The sequence below is a fragment of the Sciurus vulgaris genome, assembly GCF_902686455.1.
Source record: "Sciurus vulgaris genome assembly, chromosome: 16".
NCBI lineage: Eukaryota > Metazoa > Chordata > Mammalia > Rodentia > Sciuridae > Sciurus > Sciurus vulgaris.
Window position 1 is genome coordinate 27,339,826 of NC_136477.1, and position 20,958 is coordinate 27,360,783.

Consider the following 20,958-nt stretch of genomic DNA (forward strand, 5'->3'; position numbering starts at 1 on the left):
CGTGCCTGTAATCCCAGCTGCTCAGGAGGCTGAAGTAGGAGGATCATGAATTCAAAGCCAGCCTGAGTAATTTAGTGAGGCTCTAAGCAACTTAGCGAGACCCTGTCTCTAAATAAAATATAAAAAGGGTTGGGATAGGTGTTGGCGAGGATGTGGGGAAAAAGGTACACTCATGCATTGCTGGTGGGGTTGCCAATTAGTGCAGCCACTCTGGAAAGCAGTATGGAGATTCCTCAGAAAGCTTGGAATGGAACCACCATTTGACCCAGCTATCCCACTCCTTGGCCTATACCCAAAGGACTTAAAGTCAGCATACTACAGAGAAACAGCCACATCAATGTTCATAGCTGCTCAATTCACAATAGCCAGATTATGGAACCAACCTAGATGACCTTCAGTTGATGAATGGATAAAGAAACTGTGGCATATATATACAATGGAATATTACTTCACCATGAAGAATGATAAAATTATGGCATTTGCAGGCAAATGGATGAAATTGGAGGATATCATGCTAAGTGAGATAAGCCAATCTCAAAAAACTAAAGGACGAATGATCTCACTGATAAGCGGATGAGGGCATATAATGGGGGGTGGGAGGGGTTAACGTTAGGGTTAGGGTTAGGTTTAGGGTTAGGGATAAGGAGGGTGGTAAGAATGGAGAAAGGAAGGACTGTATAGAGGGAAAAGAGGGGTGGGAGGGGTGGGGGGGAAGGGAAAAAAATAACAGAATGAATCAAACAACATTACCCTATGTAAATTTATGATTACACAAATGGTATGCCTTGACTCCATGTACAAACAGAGAAACAACATGTATCCCATTTGTTTACAATAAAAATAAAATATGTTAGCAGTTAAAAAAAAAGGGGGGGGGGGTTGGGGATGTGGCTCGGTACAAAAAAGAAAGAAAGAGAGAGAGAGAGAGAGAGAGAGAGAGAGAGAGAGAGAAAGAAAGAAGGAAAGAAAGAAAAAGAAAGAAAGAAAGAAAGAAAGAAAGAAAGAAAGAAAGAAAGAAAGAAAGAAAGAAAGAAAGAAAGAAAGAAAGAAAGAAAGAAAAGGACTACCACTACCTTTGAAACCTTAGTATGTCCCTCCCAAAAGACAAAAGTATTTGCACATTGAGACATGTCACTATTTTTGTGCTCCTTCTCCTGTTGATGAACATTGGGGGTTTCTAGGTTTTCATGTTATGTCACACCTTACCAGGAAATAATAAAGTGGTTTGGAAGGTAGGTGAACTAATGTACATTCCTTCAGCACACACATCCTAGAAAGACACACCCCAAAATATTATCAGTGCACTATTTCTAGGTAACGGATTATGGGTCATCTTCATTATTTTCTTTTGGGCAATTTCTAAATTTTATAGGAAAAAACATGTGTCCATTGTTTTAAATTCAGAAATGCCTCTAGATAACTGCATCCTTGCACATACTATAAATAAACATGCTGTAAAAGGGCACGGTCTGTTGTAATCTTCCCATGCCCCCCCATCCCATACCTCCAGGTCCCTTTTTCCACTTCCAGCTCCAGTACAGTCTGCAGACGCTGGCAGCACAAGGCCTCCAAGGTGACGGTCACCTGGCACTCCCCCAGAGGGTGAAGGTAACCACTTGAAGGCTCAATGTTGAAGGGAGATGCCTGGTGGCAATCCAGAAGGATGAGGAGTAAGGATGTGTGACATTGCAGAGGCCCTGGGGGCCAGCCATGCCCAACTTGCTTCCTCCAAGAGCCCCTGGCTCTCAGAGTCATCTGGGATCCAGAAGGGGGCAAGCATGTGGGGGACTACGGCTGGGCAAGGGTCTTAAGACTGAAGATAACAAGTGAGTCTCCAAGCACAGGAATGCAGAGACAGGTGCCCACACTCTGGCCCAGATCTGAGAGGCGGAAGGCAGAGGGAGGAGCCTGGGAAGTGGGGAGAGGAGAGAAGGTAGATGGATACTCCAGCTGGGGAGCAGGAGGAGAGCCTGTGAGCCCTGCAGGGAGAGGCAGCAGCCCTAGGTCAGGACCCTGACAGCTTCAATTGAGAAGAGCCATCAGGTCACTAGATTGGAGGAGAAAACTACCATGAAGTCACAGATTTCTCCTTTGCACCCAGATGGCCTGTTCTCCACCCTCTCCTCCCTTGGAGGATTGGGCTCCTTCACCTGGCAGGTCTGTCCCTCCCCTCACAGCAGGTATGTTGACCTGGACAGATGGAGAGTGGAAGGGAAGAACCTAGGAAGGGGCTCTCTCCATTCTGTTCTTCCTGTCTCATGAGAAATGGGGCACTCTTTTGACTGAGTAACCCTGGGACCCAGGGTGGGTCACACTGGATAGCAGGGTGTTACTGGACATTGAAAGTGTTACATGGAAAGGGACTTTATCCTTCTCTTGGGTCTCTCCCTTCCATGAGAACCTCACAAGGGCCCGCACCTGCCTGAAGGTGCCAAGCGGTCTGACTTGCCCTCTCCCTCCCCCACCCCACCCAGGCTGCCATGCCCTCAGGGTTGGCCTGGTGCTGTGGCCTCCTGCTTCTGAGCTCCCACCTCCCTGGCCCTTAGTGGGGGCTGCGCAGGACTCTCTGTCATAGAAAAGAAGTCTTTGTGCTCATTAGAGTTCAGGCATTGGCGTTTGGGGTTCAAGTTCAGCTAAAGAAAAGGCTAAGGAATGCAAATAAATCTAGATTTTTCTTTTTTTTAAGTCTTCAGATTCGGGCCCCACGCCTGTGCCCGAGCGCCACCTGCTGGTAGTACCCACTGCAGGCACAGGCCCCAGAAGGATCAGAGCCCTGGGGGAGCCAGGCAGAACATGACCTCTGCCCAAAGCAGCTGTCCCTGTGCTTCCCAACTCAGACTGCTCAGTCAGGGCAGAAGCTCATGTCCTGTTCTGCATCTGCCGGTAGAAAAGGAACAGAGCCACCCGTTGGACTGGTGGGGGAATTCATTCTGGGGAGAAGAGCTTCCTCCTGGTGGGGAGAAATGGAGACACTGCCAGGGGGCAGTTGCCAGGTGTGTCTTTCTCTTGCAACCCCAGGGCTCTGATTGGAAAGCACAGTGCACAGGTCCCAGTTCAGACCTGAGCCAAGGTGAAGTGGCCTGGCGGGGAGGTGGCACCCCAGGAGCCAGCAGCTGCTGACTTACATCGTCATGCCTTTCTTCCAGGCAGATGGGACTCTCTCTCATGTGCCACACAGCTGAGAGCTGGCTGACATTCTGGATCTGGATACAGTTGGTGACTTTCTGCCCCAGGCGGAGCAGACCAAACTGAAGGGCTGAGACGTTGATGACGAGTGCAGGTCCCTGAGACACCCGGAGGGGCCTGTTACTGAGCTGCCAGTAGTTGGCTCTGTGTCCTACCCCTGCCCCCTCTCTGGGCCCAACCTGCAGCCCAGCCCCCATCTGCAGCACCTTAAAGGCCGCCTCGATGTGTAACACCACTGGCGAGGGTGAGTCTCTGATCTCACACAGCAGGTCCTGGCTTGCTGGACCAGGGACACCCCCGGTGAAGTTCAACTCAAAATCCCCAACCTCGTTGGGCTCTGGAGAGAGGGGAAAGTGAGGTGGAGAACAGAAGCAGGGCAGCTTCCTTCTGTGGCTGGGCCCAGACGTCTGGCCTTCACTCATTTCTTGTCTACTCTGCGCCCCAGGCCACGCTGGAGCTGATCACAGAACACCAAGGGCCTTGTGCAGGCCCCTTAAACTCTAAAACCTCCTGCAGTCACCCAAGGTAGAATGTACCCCCTGCAGTCCCCAAGGTACCTATGACCCCTGTGCAGGGTTCCACTTCAATGATGTGGCAGTGGCTGATCTTCCCCCACGTGTAACTGATGGGTGACTTGCTGTTGTTCCACATCTGAAAGATACACCCCAATGTGGGCTGCCGCAGTACTGCTCTTTCATGTCAAATCTGTACTGCTGAAGGACTGTGGGATTGAGGGGGTCACAAAGGGTCCACTTGACACCCTCCTGACTAACTCCTGGCCATCAAAAGCCACAGCCTTCCCAACTCATGGCACCCTCACCCCATGCTGCAGGATGAGGGTACCTGCCATTTGTGAACCTGGGAAAAGGTTCCACAGCCCTGACTTCAGAGGATTCTGGAACACTGATAAAATAAAACAGACTCGCCTGGCTCCAGGCACGTATGCGAACCATGTTGGGTTCAGGGCCCTGGGGATAGTCTCAGGTTCCATATAGTGACTATTCCAGCTCTGTCCTTCCCAAGTGCCACACCACTTCAGTTAGTCCACACAGGGGACAGATGATGACATACCTTAAAATCCTTCTTCACATTTATGCCAATGTAGTTCTCCCCTGGTATGATGAGGGCGTAGGGTTCTAAGAGAACCTGGAAGGGTTCTGCTGAGCCTTTCACCTCAACCTCCAAGACAATCACGTCATCCACAGAGTACGTGTAGTCCTCCAGGTTCTTCACCTCTGAACTGAACACGAACCCTCCATGAGCTCGGCGCTGACACAGCCTGGGAGCACATCTCTGCTTGTCCCTGCCTTTGTCCCACATCGTCAGCCTTGTGAAAAGAAAATTCTCTCCTACCCACAGCTTCCAACCTGCTACAGTCAGGACTGTCAGTCAGTGCCCTGGAGGGCTAGGAATGCCTGTGCTGTGACAGCAGGCCTCAAGACAGGGCACTGCCCTGCTGCCTCCAGGGATGAGACCGTAGTCCCAGCCTGGGATCTCTGTACTAGGCTGACTGGAGCCCCATACCTGGCCAGTGCATCATGGCAAAACCTTTCCTCAGCACCACCTAGGTGCCTCCAGCTTGGTTATCCAAGGGTTGGCAGTGAGCCTGGAGCCCCGAGGTTCCTGGGGAGGCCTGTGGCACTCATAGCACCCTCTGCTCCCTGTATCCTGTGCCCGTTCTAACTAAGCTGGATCGACAGGGCAATGCAAAATGCTCATGGCCCCCAAAGCCTGCTGGGACCAAGTTGCTTATCCACCCTGTCTGGAACCTTCCTCCGAAGCGTCCCCAGGGGAGGTCAGGCCCCGCTGACTTCAGCCTAGGCCCTGCTCACTTCAAGGGCTCGGGAACTTCTTCCAGCACCATCTGCAGCACACTGTGGAAGCTCCCCAGCTGCAAGGAAAAACAGCACCCTGAAAACACAGCAGGTTACCTGGAGAAGGCAGGAGCTGGCAGGAGCTTCTCCTCCCCTTAGCCAGTGCTAGAAATGCCCTCCAAAAGACTCGGGCTGCTTCCTTGCCACCTCCTGCCCACTCTAGAGAAAATGGGGTTGCTGCCAGGACAGGAGCCATGACTCAGGAACCTGACTCAGGGAACAAGAAGAAAAGGTTCCCCGAGGCTGACATGAGCCCTGGGCAGGGCCATGATGTCTGAAGCACCACAGACTCCCAGACAGACGGCGAGGTGGCTGCATGCTGGCTCTGGAGGCAGCCCTGCTCACCCAGGTCCAAGGACCAGCAGCAAGGGCTCAGGACTGCCCCTGGGCTAACCTGGCTCTTGGGAACCTGCACCTCACTCTGTCTAGATGCTGATGTAACATGGGTAGGGATGGTAATGCGCTTCGATACAACAAAACTGTGGAAGACACTGGGGCTGTGGAACAAGCCTAGGGCCCTGCCGCATGGGGTGTCTGGGATCAGGACCAGGCAATATGATCTGCTTTGTCCTGCTCACCAGGCACATGCTCCAGTGACACTCTTAGCCATCCATGTGCCAACCTCTGCAGGATGCCCAGGTACCTTGGTCAGGCCCAGTTATGGCTTTGATGTCATTAAAGAACGTGGATTCAGGGACAAAACATCATGACACAATCATGTGTGGCTAACGAGATGATAGCATTTTAACCTTAGAAGGAGAAAAGCTCAGGACGAACTCCTGGTCAGTGTGGGGGCACAGAACCCCCTTCTCAGGCATGATGGAGAAGGCGGTCTCCCTGTCAGGGTGGTACTTGATGCTGTCCATGCTGTAGGTTTCTCCAGGCATCAGGGGCTGCAGGTTGGGCTTCATGATCTGCCAGTGGAAAGCCAGCTCCACGTGTCTATGGGGGCAATCATGACAGTGGGCAGCAGATACAAGGCTATGTTCCAGTTCTTCCAGGACCAGGTCCTCCCACCCCATGCTTGGCCTGCCTTGCTCCAGGAAAACATCCAGAAACAGGAAGTAACCAGGTCAGTCTTCAAGCCCTTCCCATGAAGGAGCCTAGGGAAAACTACATAAGGATAGTCGATGGGTCAGGGTGTCCAAGCTAGAGGCCATGTAAGAGATCCACTTCTTCCTACCCACAGCTCTGGAGGCTGGACCCACAGCAAATCAGGGGAAATGGACAACTCAGGAAATCGTGCTCTAACCATTAAACTGAAGCAATCTAGCCCACCCTGACCCTCCACCCCTGTAAAATATTAGGAAAATCCTCGGCACTATCTTCGATCACATGAGAGTTTCCACTGTTTGCCATATCCACCCATCCCTGCCCGCTGCCTCCAGCTATTGCCTCCCAGGACAGCTATGTCCTAAGAGATATGTGCCTCTTGACTGCCAATAGGAACAGTGAAAACCCCCTGGCAGTAGGAGGGGCAGGACTGTAGGCATGTTGTGGACAGGCAGGTGTCAGCATCTGGGGTTACCAGGTAGCCTGGGCTGGAGGGTCCCTAAAGTTGGTCCTGACCAATGGTGGTGCTCAGAGGCTGGTCGGGAAATAAATGACAATGAGAGCTGAATCCACATACGTACTGCTGGGGATCAAGATTTCTTCCCCAGCATAGGCACCGCCAGATCTCTCTGGAAAACTATTCTTGGCTCAGGGTGGTCTGAAATGGCTCAGAGCAGCACTGTGAGAGTGAGCTTCCTAAAGCAATAGAAGTCTTAGAGAGCTGCACTCTCCAATAGGGTAGCCACTACCTAACCTGTGGATATTGAGCTCTTAAAATGTGGCTAGTGCCCCTAGAAGGAGACTATAATTTTATTTAATTTTAACTGATTTAGATTTAAAATCCATATGTGCCTAGTGACTACCATGATGGACAGTGTAAATCTGGATCTTTCCATCCAATCTGGATCCATTCTGGGATCAGAATCCCTCGGCCCTTGGAAGGAAGCTCCTGGCTCACTAGGAATTCAGGGCCAGGTGAGGAAGGACAAGGGGTATGTGATGAGGACATGCCCAAGGGCAGCTCACGTAGCATTTCGGATAATCAGCTGTTTCCTCGCTGTGGATCGAAGGTTTTCAGGCTTGAAGCGTATGAAGTGCTGAGCTGTTAAGTCTGTGAGCTCTCCAGGGTCGGGTTGACTTTTTTCACCAGAAATATAGATTAGATCCAAAGCAATCAGCTGCCCTGTTCCTGACCAAGTAGGGTAGTGAGTTTAGAGATGCTCCAGGAGGCTGAAGGCAGGACTGTGGTCAAAGGCTGCCACAGGATCACACCACCACCCACACTCACTGTGGCCTTGACCCTGATTCCCAGAAGCATACACAAGAGGGGAAAGAGCCATTAGCACACTTACCCATGTCCCCTCCTCTTCACAGACAAAAAGGAGGGGATTTTGAGAACTTTGAATACAGCAAGCACTCAGTTAATGCCTGCCAAGTGAAACTGGGAGGAAAGAAGGAAGGAAGGAAGGAAGGAAGGAAGGAAGGAAGGAAGGGAGGAAGGAGGGAAGGAAGGAAGGAAGGGAGGAAGGGAGGAAGGGAGGGAGGAAGGAGGGAAGGAAGGGAGGGAGGGAGGGAGGGAGGGAAGGAAGGAAGGAAGGAAGGAAGGAAGGAGGGAAGGGGGGAAGGAGGGAAGGAAGGAAGGAAGGAAGGAAGGAAGGGAGGAAGGGAGGGAGGGAGGGAGGGAGGGAGGGAGGGAAGGAAGGAAGGAAGGAAGGAAGGAAGGAAGGAAGGGAGGGGGGAAGGAGGGAAGGAGGGAAGGAAGGAAGGAAGGAAGGAAGGAAGGAAGGAAGGAAGGAAGGGAGGAAGGGAGGAAGGGAGGGAGGGAGGGAGGAAGGGAGGAAGGGAGGGAGGGAGGGAGGGAGGGAGGGAAGGAAGGGAGGAAGGGGAAGGGAGGAAGGGGGGAAGGAAGGAAGAAGGAAGGAAGGAAGGAAGGAAGGAAGGAAGGAAGGAAGGAAGGAAGGAAGGAAGGAAGGAAGGAAGGAAGGAAGGAGGGAGGGAGGGAGGGAGGGAGGAAGGGAGGGAGGGCAGTTCAGCAGGAAGCCCCTTCTAACCTTCCAGAAACCTAGAGGTGCCTCTGGTGGTTTCTGTGTGTTGCTGGCAAATCCCCAAATGAGATCACAGTGAGTTCCAAAGTGAAATTATGAGATTTCACCCCAGGTTTCCATCTGTTCCTCACTAAAAGGTTCCTTGGATTGTCCTGGAGGCCACACTGGTTTGGGTACTCCCAAGAGTGAAGGGCCAAAAGCCAGCGCCTGGCACCTGGTGACCCCAGCATCCCCCATGGCTGCCTGACACAGGGTGCTGAAGCGTGAAGCCGGGCCGCTGCTGGTGCTAGTGCATCAAGAGTAGTGCCTAGCGCAGCGTCTGTGCCCACCAGGCACCGGCAGCGCACACAAGCCCACCTGTGATCACCAGCTCCTTGACTTGGCAGTTGTCACACACGATGATGAAGGTCTGCTCTGCCTTTTCTAGGCTCACTGGGAGGAACAAGACCTGGGGGAGGAGAGGGTGCCCTGTCACCCGCCATCAGGGGCTGCCACCCCCACTTCCCTTCTTCCTTTCCTCAGGTACGCACCCTCCCTTTGCTCTCTGCTCCCCAACCTCCCCACTTGACCCAAGCCTAGAGGTTTCAGTCCAGGCTCCAGCCCAGAGTAATGCAGGAAGCAGAATGAAAGGGTGTGAAAAGAAAGTTCAAAAAACAAAGGACAATATGTGACCTCACTTCAAATAAAAGAAACATAAATGAAAACCACCCAGGACAGTTTTTTTTTTTTTTTCCTCATGATACTGGCACAGAGCAGAAAGTTCACTCTGTGATTCGTTGTGCCCTATATTTTCCCCAGCTTCTCTCCAGCCCGAGGCCCTGATAACCCCCATTCTACTCTTTTGTTACTCCAAGCTCTACTTATTTAAGAGTCAACAGTTAAGTGAGATCATGCAGTACTTGTCCTTCTATGCTTGGTTCATGCCACTCAGCATAACGTCTCCCAGGTTCATCCACGTTATCCCAAATGACCGACTTTGCTCCTTTTTTTAAAGGCTGGATAATATTCCTTTGCATATATATATACCACATTTTCTTTATCCATTCATCCATCGATGAGCGCTTAGGTTGATTCCCTATCTTGGTTTTTGTGACTAGTGCTGCCCAGGACATGGGAGCGCAGATGCCTCTTCGACATACTGAGTTCATTTCTTTGTGTATATACCCAGCAGTGGGACTGCTAGAGCACAGGTAGTTCTATTGTTAATTTTGGAGAAACCTGCATACTGTTTTCTATAGTGGCTACATTAATTTACATCCTCAGCAACAGTATGCTAGCTTTCCCTTTCTCTACATCTTCACCAATGCTGTTTGCCTTTCATCTGTTTGACAACAGCTATTCCAACAGGTATGAGATGATAGCTCATTGTGGTTTTAATTGTTATTTCCCTGATGATTAGTCTACATAGGTCCTTTGCCATACAAAAAATCAGATTGATATCTGGGCATGGTTGTAATCCCAGTTGTAATCCCAGATGCCGAGGCAGAAGGATTACAAGTTCAAGGACCACCTGGGCAATTCAGCAAGATACTGTCTCAAATTAAAATAAAAAGAACTGGGGAGGTAGCTCAGGGATAGAGCACTTGTCTAACATGAGTGAGTCTCTGGGTTTCATCCCCAGTAATGAAACAAACAAACAAATAAACAAACATTTTTTCTTGCTATGAAGTTGTTTGAATTCCTTATATACTTTAAACATTAACCCCTTATCAGATGTATAATTTGCAAATCTTTTATCCACTCATAGGTTATCTCTTCAAATGCCTCCGGTGGGGAAAACCCCCCTACTGCCTCACTGCTCCCTGGAGTCTCATTGCTCTCATTACCTCCTTGGAGATCACAGGAGGTCAGGATGAGAGGAAACGGGGGATTCGAGCCCCAATTCTTTAAAGCCACTTCAAGGCTCCATCAAGGCCTAGACTGCACCAGGCCCAGAGCAGAGAGAGCCTGAAGCCTTGCAGAGCCTACCTGCCCCTCAACAGCAGGCAAGGGCCGACAAAGCCCTACAGTGCCCCTGAATTGCCCCAGTCCCAACCCTGAGAACTAGGCTCTCAAGGGGGATCGGGTCAGCATGAGCATAAACTGGAGAACCACAGCCCAGTGCTAACCTGCACTCGACACTTGAACGGCGCTGGCCAAAGGGAGCCATTGCTTACACCACGACAAAGAAGCGAAGGGCTGTCAGCCTCACGCAGCATCATCTAAAAAGTTTTAAAAGTCCTGCACCAGGCCACACTCCAGACCAATGGACTCAGAACCTCAGGGCTGAAGCCCAGACAGAGGCACGTTTCCAAGTTCCCTGGGAGAATGCGAAGTGTGGTTGAGTTTAAGAACCTGTGGTTCTTGGATCTGCCAGTTTTTCTGCCTGGACTATCCTTAACAAGCTAGTGAGGAAGCCCAAGTATGTGTGTCACAGCCCCCACACCAAGTCACATGATGGCACAGAATGACTCTGGGACCAGGGAGATGGGGAGGGTGGCAACGTGGAACCACAGGGCAGAAAGCATCACCATTTCTCACAGGCACTTCTAGAAACCAGCAAGGAGGTACGATGAACCCAAAGGAATGCTGAAAGGGGACAGGGGATCAGACCTCTGGATGATTCTGAAGAGGTTTAGAAGACCAAAGGCAGATGGGCCTTGCTGACTACATAAACATGAGAGTGAGAACAAAGCCACTGTCAACTCCTGGAGGCAGCTGAGACCTTGGTGGAGGTGAATTCCAACTAACAGAGCTGACAAGAGATGTTCAGGGACTGCAATGGAAATGGCAGCTCCATCTGCTTTGCAAGAGAGGTCAAAGGACAGCCAAATACAACACCCTACAAGATGCAGGAACATGCACTTATCCAGAACCCACTAAGGCTGGAACTTGGGACAGCAGTGGACACTTGGGTCATGAAATCACAGGCAAACACAATCATAGAGCAGTGGAGGAAAATAGCCATGAGCAATCATAGAGCGGAAGGACCATGAGCCAGTGTCTCATTACCTACCTCCACTAACACGGCAAAACCTGGGGCCAGCTCAAACACAGATGGCATGACTCCAAAGGGAGGCTGCTCAACAAAGCCGGTGGTTGCAACCGCCTTAAAGAAAAGCAGATCACACCAAGGTGAGGGGAAAAGTGTAAAACCCAGTGCTCACATTGCAAACTTCTCTCCTATCATTCATTTTGCTATCTGAGGGATCTTAAGGATCATCCAGTGTCATGTCAGCAAAGAATCTCTGACTCCCTCATTCAGCATGCATTTTCTTGCCTTTTACCAGGTGCCAGGTACAAGATTCTGAAGGTTAAAGATGAGTTAGTCATAAAGCATCTTTAAAGAGCTGACTGCTGGCAGCAGGTACAAGGAATGCCATGGACAAGTGCCTGGGACAGAAGCAGGAGGTGTGTGAGAAGGTCCTCCCAAGGTACATCGTCCTTTCCCTGCCACAGCCTCCTATTGGTGGTGCCTGTGTGTTGGCCTCCATTCCCATCACACCCCTGGCTCTATGCTTCTGGCTCATGGGGGGCAGCCGCCATCTTGTTAGCAGAGCTGCAGCCCTGGTGCCTACACAAGAAGCTACTGAGCATGCCAGGGATACAAACCCATGCCTGAAGACCCTGGCAGGTATCTGGAGGGAGTAAAATATGCTTCTTGGGATATGAGCTCCTCTGGATCTACCACGTTTTTGGGACATAAGAGTACAGAGGTCTCTCTCCACTAAAATACAAATAACAGTGTGCTCATGATGATCAAATGGTGTTGGGCTGGAGCTACCTGGACAATGGTGAAGCCAGGCCAATGGAACAGAGTGCACAGACCCTGCCTCTCAGCCCTGGCTGACAGGGTCATAGTGTTAGTGCCATGACCAGAATTACCTCCCTGGTCTCCATACACGTCCATTCTGACTCAGCCACGGTGTTACACCATTCTGCTTTTGTGTGTTTCCAACTATGGGCAAGTCTAGCAACTCCCTCTAGGGGGTTATTTCTTTTGAGGATTTGTTCTTTTTAGAGGTAGCAATCTATTATCACTCACCCTGAAACTTGGCGGTGGCCAACTCTTCTTGGGCATAATGCAGAATTTGCCAGTGCTGAAGCCTACATTTTTGCAGATGAACCTGGTTATCTTTACTCCCCCAATGAGGCAGTAACCACAGTCCAACACTGGTGACACTGCAGTCACAGGAGAAGATGCACAAGAGAGGCAACAGGTCACGAAGAGTGGGCCTTGTCCTTGTTGTCCTGAGGGTCAGCCAGAGCTGAGAGCAGTGGCAGAAGGACCTGGAGGCCCCCAGGCCAGCACCCCAAGCAGAGAGTATAAAGGGGACACACCTGACCCTGTACCACTTGGGTTCTGCTCAGGCTGCTCTGGGCCACATGGCAGTAGCACCATGTCTACTCTGTCTACTCCCAGCCAGAGCTGTGGGAGCCGCACACGCTGTGGACTCCTGCCTTGTCCAGGGCCACCCAGCATGACCCTAGGGGTTGTAGCAGAAGTGAGGGGGGTCAGAGTCCCAAATTCCACCTGCACCGAGCTGAAAAGGCTCATAAGGGAGCGTGCCCAATAGAAGTTCTTCCACCGGAGCCCACCCCATGGCCACAGAGACATCTACTGCAGGCTCTCAGGGTGCCCAGGCACCTGCTCCTTGCCTCACTATGGCTTCAGGGTGTTCAGCAGCTGGCTACCTCTCTGATGGGGTTAGCTGGCTGCAGGCCTTCCCACCCTGGTATGAATCAACCTTCAGGGGGCATCCAAAAGCAAGCAGTAAAATCAGAACCTGACATTCTGGAAGGTGGTGTGGAAGCTGCTTGGCAGTTCCCCACCCAGAAGCCCAGGAGGACCAAGCTCTGTGTTGCTAAGGGATGGGCGGGGATCCCTTGGCCCTGACTGAATCCCTGGGAACAGCAGCACACACTCACAGGTCAGCACGGGGGGTGGCCTCCGGGCCTGCAGGGGAATCAGGAGCGTGTGGGGGGACTGGGTCTCGACTAGAATGAAATCATCAAAATCCCCGAGACAGTCGGGGATAAACTGTATCGTGTACTGGCAAGTCATTCCAGGAGCCACCATTCCGCCTTTTCCTGGGAACATCCCTGTGCACGACAAAAGCCACCAGTGACCAACCACCCTAGCTGAGCCTGGCTGCCTCAGACCAGCCACGGCTGGGACTGGCTCTGTGAGGGAATCCCTTCCAGGTCAAGGCCAGGCTGATGGCAGAACCACCAGGGTATGCGAAGGGTCAGGCTTCGAGGGTAGGGACTTCAGGCAAAAATGCTAGGGTCCAAGGGGGAGTGCCATGACCCATCTGGAATGGTCAGCCTGGCTCATATGGCTTGAAATTTATTTTGTGGGAGGCAGGGAGTCCTTTGAGATTCTGAGCAGGAGTGACATGCTGGGGTTGTTATTGAGACCAACACTCACATTGAAGCTGGGCAGCTGCTGTGGGGACATGAGCAAGAGGAGGGCCTGACTAAGGGCAGTGACAGCAGGAAGGGTGGGAGGTGGCAGAACCTGTGCCTTGAGGGAGGAGATCAGGAAAGAGGCGCTGGGGTATCCCTGGGAGGCTGTCAGCCTAGCAGGAGGGCCTCCAGTGATGGCTGAGGGAGAAGCCCTGAGCCCAGGACAGGGAGTCAGGAGGACCAGGTAGCTCGGGAGGGGCAGCCAGCCCAGCACATAATTTTGAAGCCGTCTAGAAAGTTACTATGCTGAACTCACCCAATCCCAGAGCAAAGTGTGGAGTAGAAGGTGGGAGGACTCGCAGGTAGCGGCTGGCAGAGGTGGTGTTCTGCAGGGAGATGACCATCTGTTCAAAGGCAAGGGCAATCTCTGTTAGGCAGCACCATTTAAGGACATGGCAATATGGTGCTGGGACTTACTTTAAATAATATGGAAAGGGAGGAGGCATAAATGAAATAAACCTGGCCACGTGTAAGTGACTAGTGGAGTTCGGAGATAGGCATATGGGATTCATTATGTTACTCTGTCTATTTTTGTTTGTTTCAGGAAGTTTCCACAGTAAAAACAAAACAAACAAAAAAAGGTAAAAATGTCCTATTGCCTCTCTGTATCCTTGGGGGTTGGTTCCAGGACCCCAGTGGATAACTAAACCCTGCAGATCCTTTATCAGATCCCTTTTATAAAATGGCTCAGTATTTTATATACTGACATATGACCTACACATATCCTCCCCTACACTTTTAGCCATCTCTATCACTTCTCGGCCTTTGGGCTAGGATCAAGTGCACATCATCTCTAGATTACTTATGGCACTTCATACAACGTAAGGTCTATGTAAAATAGTACACTATATTATTTAGGGAACAATGACAAGAAAAACATCTGTGTGTTCAGTACGAATGCAACCTTGTAGGCCTAATTAAATAGTATGTGAACAAGACTCAAGGTGAACAATGCTCAAAGTGAAATGATGGGATGCTATGGCAAGATCCGCCTATCTATCTATCCCTGCATATGCAAGGATTCAGCGCTGTGCTCAGCACGCAGCAAATTCAAGTTTGGTTTTATGGAACTTTCAAAAATTTAGGGGGAGTGATATTTCAATCCATTCTTGGCTGAATCCATGGATATGGAACTTACAGATGCAGAAGGCTGATCGCACTCATTGTTGAGCATTTACTCTGTGCCTCCTCAACTTCTCAACAACCAGGAAAGGTGGGCACTGTCTCTATTTGACAGCTGAAGAACATGAAGTGCAAAGAGGCTCCTTCACCCATGAGCAACAATGTAGAGATTCAAGCCCAGGACATCTGGCTCCAGCGTTTTGACCACCTCACCTCATGTATTGTCTCTTCCCCACATTGTCCTTTGAGCTACGTCTTCCCATAGGCCCAGTCAAGGGATATCACGGGCACCTGTGTGTCAGGGTTGCAACTGGGCCTCTCTCCACCATTCAACCTATCCAGCCCCTGTTAAACCCAGCCTTCTCTCCCTGCCTCACAGTGGGAGGTCCCTAAGGGTAAGCTTGAAACTAAACCACAACAGCACCCAGCACACTGCCTAGCACTGGAGGGAACATGTACACATCTTTTGCTTCGATTTTGTGAAATATAATACTAGAAAAAAATGTATCAATTATAACATAATAAAAGCCATGTTTCCATTACCTAACTTAAGAAACAAAACATTATAAATTCAGTTGAAGCCCTCTACCAGCTCCCCATCAGATAGCATCTACACAGATTTGAAATATGTCTTCGTATTTTAAGTCACAGGTATATATTGCATCTAAGTTTTTTTTCCCAGTGCTTGGGATTGAATCCAGGTCTTGTAATATGCTAGGCAGGTGCTGGGTGCTACATCCCTAGCTCCTTAAGTTCACTGTTGACCAGTACAACATTTTGGATCAATTCACCTGTGAACCAGGCCATAATTTGGAGAGAACCATTTTATGTTTTTAGTTTTCATTCCTCTGTTATTAATGATAGTGAGCACCTTTTCATGTTTATTTGCTATTTGGGTTTACTCTTTTGTGAATTGTTTATTCATATCTTCTTACCTCTTGCCACTGCAGAGATTTTTTTTTTTTTTTCTTGTTGACTTGTAAGGGTTTTTTATATATGCTGGAAACTAATTCTTTCTAAAGTAGATGTTACAAACATCTACCAGTTTACAAACTTGCATTATCTTTTGATGTATGGTTTTTCAAATTTTATTTATTTTTTATTTTGTATTTTATTGGTGTGTGTGTGTGTGTGTGCGCGTGCGCATGCACACGTGCTAGGAACTGAACCCAGGGCCTTATGCATGCTAAGTGCACACTTAACCTCTGAGCTACACCCTCAGCCTCAGTTTCTAAAATTTTAATATGTAATTTATCAACCTTTTATGGTTTGTGCTTTAGTTTCAAGAAATCTTTGCATAAACCCTATATTTTTTACTAAAAAATAGCTCTTTTACCTTGAGAGCTTTACTGAAAACTCTTGGTTTGGAGTATGGAGTGAGGTAGGGATTAACTTATTTTCCATTGGCAGGTCTGCACACATCCACGGATGTGCCCTGGCAAGAGCATGTACTGATCCCTCAGTCACAGAGCTAGTTGCAGCTACTCCTGTCATTATACATTGAGGTGCTCCTGGCAGGACCTGTTCACATCAGCTGAGTCATGCTTTGCTTCCAGCCACACGAGGCAAACCTCCCACTAGGGAAAGGCAAGAGCTGGGGGGTTATAGGCTTCTCAGGGGATGTCCCACAAGACAAAATAATCAATTGTGCTTAATGGTGGTCAGCTCTATAGTACATTCTCAAATTAGCTCTCCCTCCTTTATCCCCTTTCCTTCTTTCCTCATTGGAATTGTAAATGATAATAAATAATCTCACCATCTCAGGCTCTGCTTTAAGGAAATCTAAGCCGATACAGTCAGAACAAAGAGTCCTAAAATAGTAGACCCTTAGCATGCCATTCTGGAGTTGGCTTACTCACCAGTCTGGTGGCAGAAAGAACTCTAGCTGGCAGGAAAAAGGGTGTGAGGCTCCTAACACGGTGACATCCCAATTATTAATGTTTCTACCAGTGATCAGCTGGGATGGGAACAGGTAGATGGTCAGGCAGTGACAAGTGGTAGCTGGGAGGCTGGAAGGTCTGAGGCAGTGATAATGATATGGAGTGTGAAGTGGGTTGGCTTTCCTTATCAGCACTAGAAGGCTTGTAGGGAAAAATACGACTCAGCCCCACCAAGACATTCTTTGCATTCCTGAGTTACACTTGCTCCTGTGTGTGTGCTTGTTTTTTAACTCCTGCTTGATCTGGTTTGCTGCTTTTTACCTACTATTTCTGTATCTACGTTCTTCAGAAAGATTATGCTTTCTCATTTAGTGCCAAGGCAATCTTAGGCTCATTATCTAAAATGAAGGCAGGGTCCCTCTTTTTCTAGCCTCTAAAACAATTTATATAAAATTTATATAAATTAATTTTAAAATTTATAATTCAAATTTATACACCGTAGGCAGTCACTTGAATGGTAGCATACATCTGTACAATGATCTAGGCCTGGTGTTTTTGTTTTATTTTATATGGAAAGTGCTTTTCAAAGTTATTTTCATCAGAGTTGAACAGTCTCATAGTTTGAAGAGACAGAAAGTTCTACAAGGTTTTAAAAATAGAAATCCTTCCTCTTCCCCTGGTCTCCACCCTGCCATTTTCCACCCTCAGCTGATTATTCTCTTATTTATTTCCACGTCTCTGAAGGTTTTCCCCCTTAAGTTTTAGGTATTAACAGTAGATGGATGATATGGATATGCTCTCTTTCTTCTCCCAGTTCGATGCGTGACTTTCCCTTCCCTCATCTTCCCAATATAGTCTCATCGTATTACTGGTTAGGTCAGTAATGAGTGCATTAAAGGTCCTCTTTAAATGCTATTCCCAGCTCAGCAAGAGTCAAGCCGTATCCTTTCCCTACCTCGTGCAAATTTTTTTCTGAAGTTAATAATCAACTAATTATTTTCTTTGTTGTCTACTTAATCAATAACTCAGTCCCTCTCCACTACTCCACAAATCTCTTCCCAATACACCCAGATGTATCAGGGACTCTGATTAGCCATGTCTCCTCCATAAATTAACCTCTCCTAGGGCCTTCTGACCTCTTCTAATCTGGGCTGGTTGCCCACTTGTAAGCTTTCAAACAGGATGACCCCCATAGCAGTTTTTGAGACACACACAGGTTCTCTGACACTCCTCCCATTGAGACTTGAGATCTAGGTATCTTCCTCTTGAATCTGGACCAAATATGGTGACTTGCTTGCAACCCAAAGCATGCAGAGGAAGAAGTGCTGTGTAGCTGCCAAGGTTATGTCATAAAAGTCATCTGGCTTACTAGGATGCTCACTTCATGTTGTTGTGTAAAAGTCTGATTATCTGAGGTCACTACCCTGTGAGGAAGCCCAGGCTGGGTAGACAAGTTCCGGGTCAGTGCTCTGGTCGCCGACCTCAGCATCACCACCCATGTGAGTGAAATCCTCCAATAATTCCAGCCCCCCGAACTTTCAAGTCACCCCTAAGCACTGACTTGCCAGGTATGGTCTTAAAACATTATAGAATAAATCATTCCCACTGTGTCCTGCCCAAATTTCTGACCCAAAGAACCCATGAGCATTTGTCTATAAATTTCGAGAAATCTGCTTTGTAGCAACAATGACCACCCCCAAAATTCCCAGATAATTTTTAAACTGGGGATTCCCTTACCCCTGCCCTGTGTTGGATCTCTTTCCATGTTCCATGTCTTCATCTGCCTTGGTTCACTCACTTCTTTGAGGCATGTTCTCTGGGAGTTTCAGTGTGCATGGGACATACATTTTTTAAAAAGGTTCTGAAAATCTGAAACATCCTTAAACTTCATAGTGTAGCTGGTTAATACTGATGTGCACAGTCATAGGCCCAATGGACACATGATGATTCTCAAGGGGCCTCACTAGATAAAATTCAGATTGGCCGATTATATTTTCCACAAATGGCTACAGTGATACTTCTGGTCCCCCACGCTCTTCTAGAACCTTGCTACACCCAGTCACTAAGGTGTGTGTGCTCCTGTGTGTGCTTTTGCCATGAATGGTTGAGAAGTTCCTAAAGATTATGGACATGCACAAGCTCTTTAAACTCTAACATGCAATCCGCTGCCTGTGAAGGGGCTGTTGTCCCCAGGCCCCCGTTGCATTTGCACCTAGTGGGTGGAGCTAAGTGCGGTCTTGACCTGATTCCCCAGAGTGGTGGGAGGCCAGCATTAAGACAGAAGTTGGGAAAAGAGATAAGGAAATCTCAATGTGTGGCTCTTAGAGGAATTACTGGCTGTGCTGTTAAGGGGCAGAGGAGAGTAAGAAGGAAAGGGGCTCAGAGATAAAAAGTCTCTGTATGTTTTCTGTAGAAAAAAAAAAAAAAAAAGATACATACATATTTGCTTATGGCTCCAAAAGGAAACTATACCAATAGAAATCATTACCTGCCAAGGTAAAGAGAGTACAATGAAGAGGAGGTGGGAATAGAAGTTAGAGGGAAAGTTGTTTTGTTCTGTTTTGTCTTTTTAATAGAAAATCATAGCTAATGAATGCAAAAGGAAAAACAAAACTAGAAATGGCTATTTTGTAACCCCCCAATTAAGAGAAACGTAGGCAACAATCATCCAGTGCTGCTAAACAGGAAGTCAGAGGCTGATAAGAACTTTAGAGAGGCTTACACCTGACCCCAGAGAGAATGTTTCCTCCTCAGCAATAAGAAATACATGGTACCACCAAAGAAGTATTCTTGACCAAGAAAAAGAATCTGAATGTAATCATCTAATCAAACCTCTACATTTAATTACCAGTTTATGTAAAAGGTAGAGAATAAAGGAACAGGTTGAATGTCACCAATAAGAAGGCAATTGGCCAAATCTAGAATGCAAAAAATTAAGTTCCTTCAACAAATAAATGGCATTTTAAAAAAGTTAGATAGGGGGGAGAAATTATTCTCAACTAAGGGAGAACAAAGAATCATCTTCAGCCAAAAGCAATGTTTAGATTCTGGTTCAAATAAATCAACTGACTTTTTAATCAACTGGAGGAAGATCAAACATTGATGGGTTATTAGTCTATATTAAGGAATCATGGCTAGTATGGCTGAGTGTGATAATGAAATTATGGTTGCTTTTTAAAAGTCCTTGTCTGTTAGAGATACTTAATTATTAATTGAAGAAGAATGTGCTGTGTAAGCTTCCTCTCACAATATGCCAGCTTGTGAGCGTGCACGTGGACACACACATGAAGAAGCTGTAGGGGTGACAGATGAAACCAAATTTGCAATATGCAGATAACTGCTGAAGTTATCTACACTGGGTAATGGGCACATGAGGGTTCATTACCATATTTTCCCTAGTTATGTGTATGGTTCATTACCATATTTTTCCTAGTTATGTGTATGGTTCATATTTTTTAAATTCCATAAGGATTTTTTTAATAAGGAAAGAAATGAGGTGGGATCGATAAAGAATCAACATTTCTACCTCATAAACTGGTCCAATTTCATAATCTGTGAAAAATCCAATTGATGGTTTAGCTAGAAACACTGGAGCATCCATGTAACTGTGGGAAGGAAACAGGGGAGAGAAAGGCTGTGAGTTTCTTCTACATGACAAAATATTATGCAGTGACATTGATGCAAAGACAAACACACACGGCCAGCAAAGATTCATAGTATGTCGCTTCTTGGGGTTTTTGATTGTTGTTGTTTAAACAGGTTAGAAAATCATTTTAACACATGATCCAATCCTTGTGAAGACATACGTAGCCATGTATGTGGCTTTCAAAATGCACAGGGAAAACTCTGGAAGCTTAAATGTCAATATGTTAACTAGGTTTTTAACACAGTTTTTATTTTCAAATGTTAGTCTTTGCCAGTATTTTTTATACAAAAATATGAGTTGTCTAATTTAAAAAATGCTAATAGTTTTAAGTCCATTAAAATTACATACCTATGAAGCAATTTGTTCCCTTCATTAGGACAGTGACTGAAAATATAGGCGAAGGTACTCTCTTGAAGAAAGCATCACAATTTGCACTAATTGCCTTTAACTAATCAAATTGTAAGCATTGGTATTATCCAAGACACATGAATTCCACGGAAGGAGTGCATAGCTATGGCGATGCCTCTTAGGGACCCAGACTGTTCCATTGTCAACAGAGAACCAACACCAACCTCCATTTTCTCCGTGCCCCTATTTATGACTCTGACAGGTCAGAAAAGTATAAGACCAAGACTCTGGAGAGAGCCCCTGCTCTGTACAGATACTGCTACCCTCTCCAAAACTCTAGGGGCCACCACAGCCAG

The 20,958-nt window shown here is 47.9% G+C and overlaps 2 protein-coding genes across 2 annotated transcripts in view; one reads left to right on the forward strand and one right to left on the reverse strand.

Moving 5' to 3' along the window:
* SLC22A14 (solute carrier family 22 member 14) overlaps nt 1-20,958 on the forward strand; it is a 130,175-nt gene that overhangs the window by 80,371 nt on the left and 28,846 nt on the right. The window lies entirely within an intron of this gene.
* DLEC1 (DLEC1 cilia and flagella associated protein) overlaps nt 1-20,958 on the reverse strand; it is a 52,470-nt gene that overhangs the window by 20,847 nt on the left and 10,665 nt on the right. The window contains 14 exon segments of the mRNA XM_079116237.1: nt 1,505-1,644; nt 3,126-3,284; nt 3,393-3,523; nt 3,744-3,837; nt 4,258-4,426; nt 5,019-5,077; nt 5,810-6,002; nt 7,140-7,302; nt 8,516-8,606; nt 11,154-11,246; nt 12,183-12,319; nt 13,067-13,240; nt 13,863-13,950; nt 20,135-20,213. Coding sequence (XP_078972363.1) covers nt 1,505-1,644; nt 3,126-3,284; nt 3,393-3,523; nt 3,744-3,837; nt 4,258-4,426; nt 5,019-5,077; nt 5,810-6,002; nt 7,140-7,302; nt 8,516-8,606; nt 11,154-11,246; nt 12,183-12,319; nt 13,067-13,240; nt 13,863-13,950; nt 20,135-20,213 — 1,770 coding nt within the window.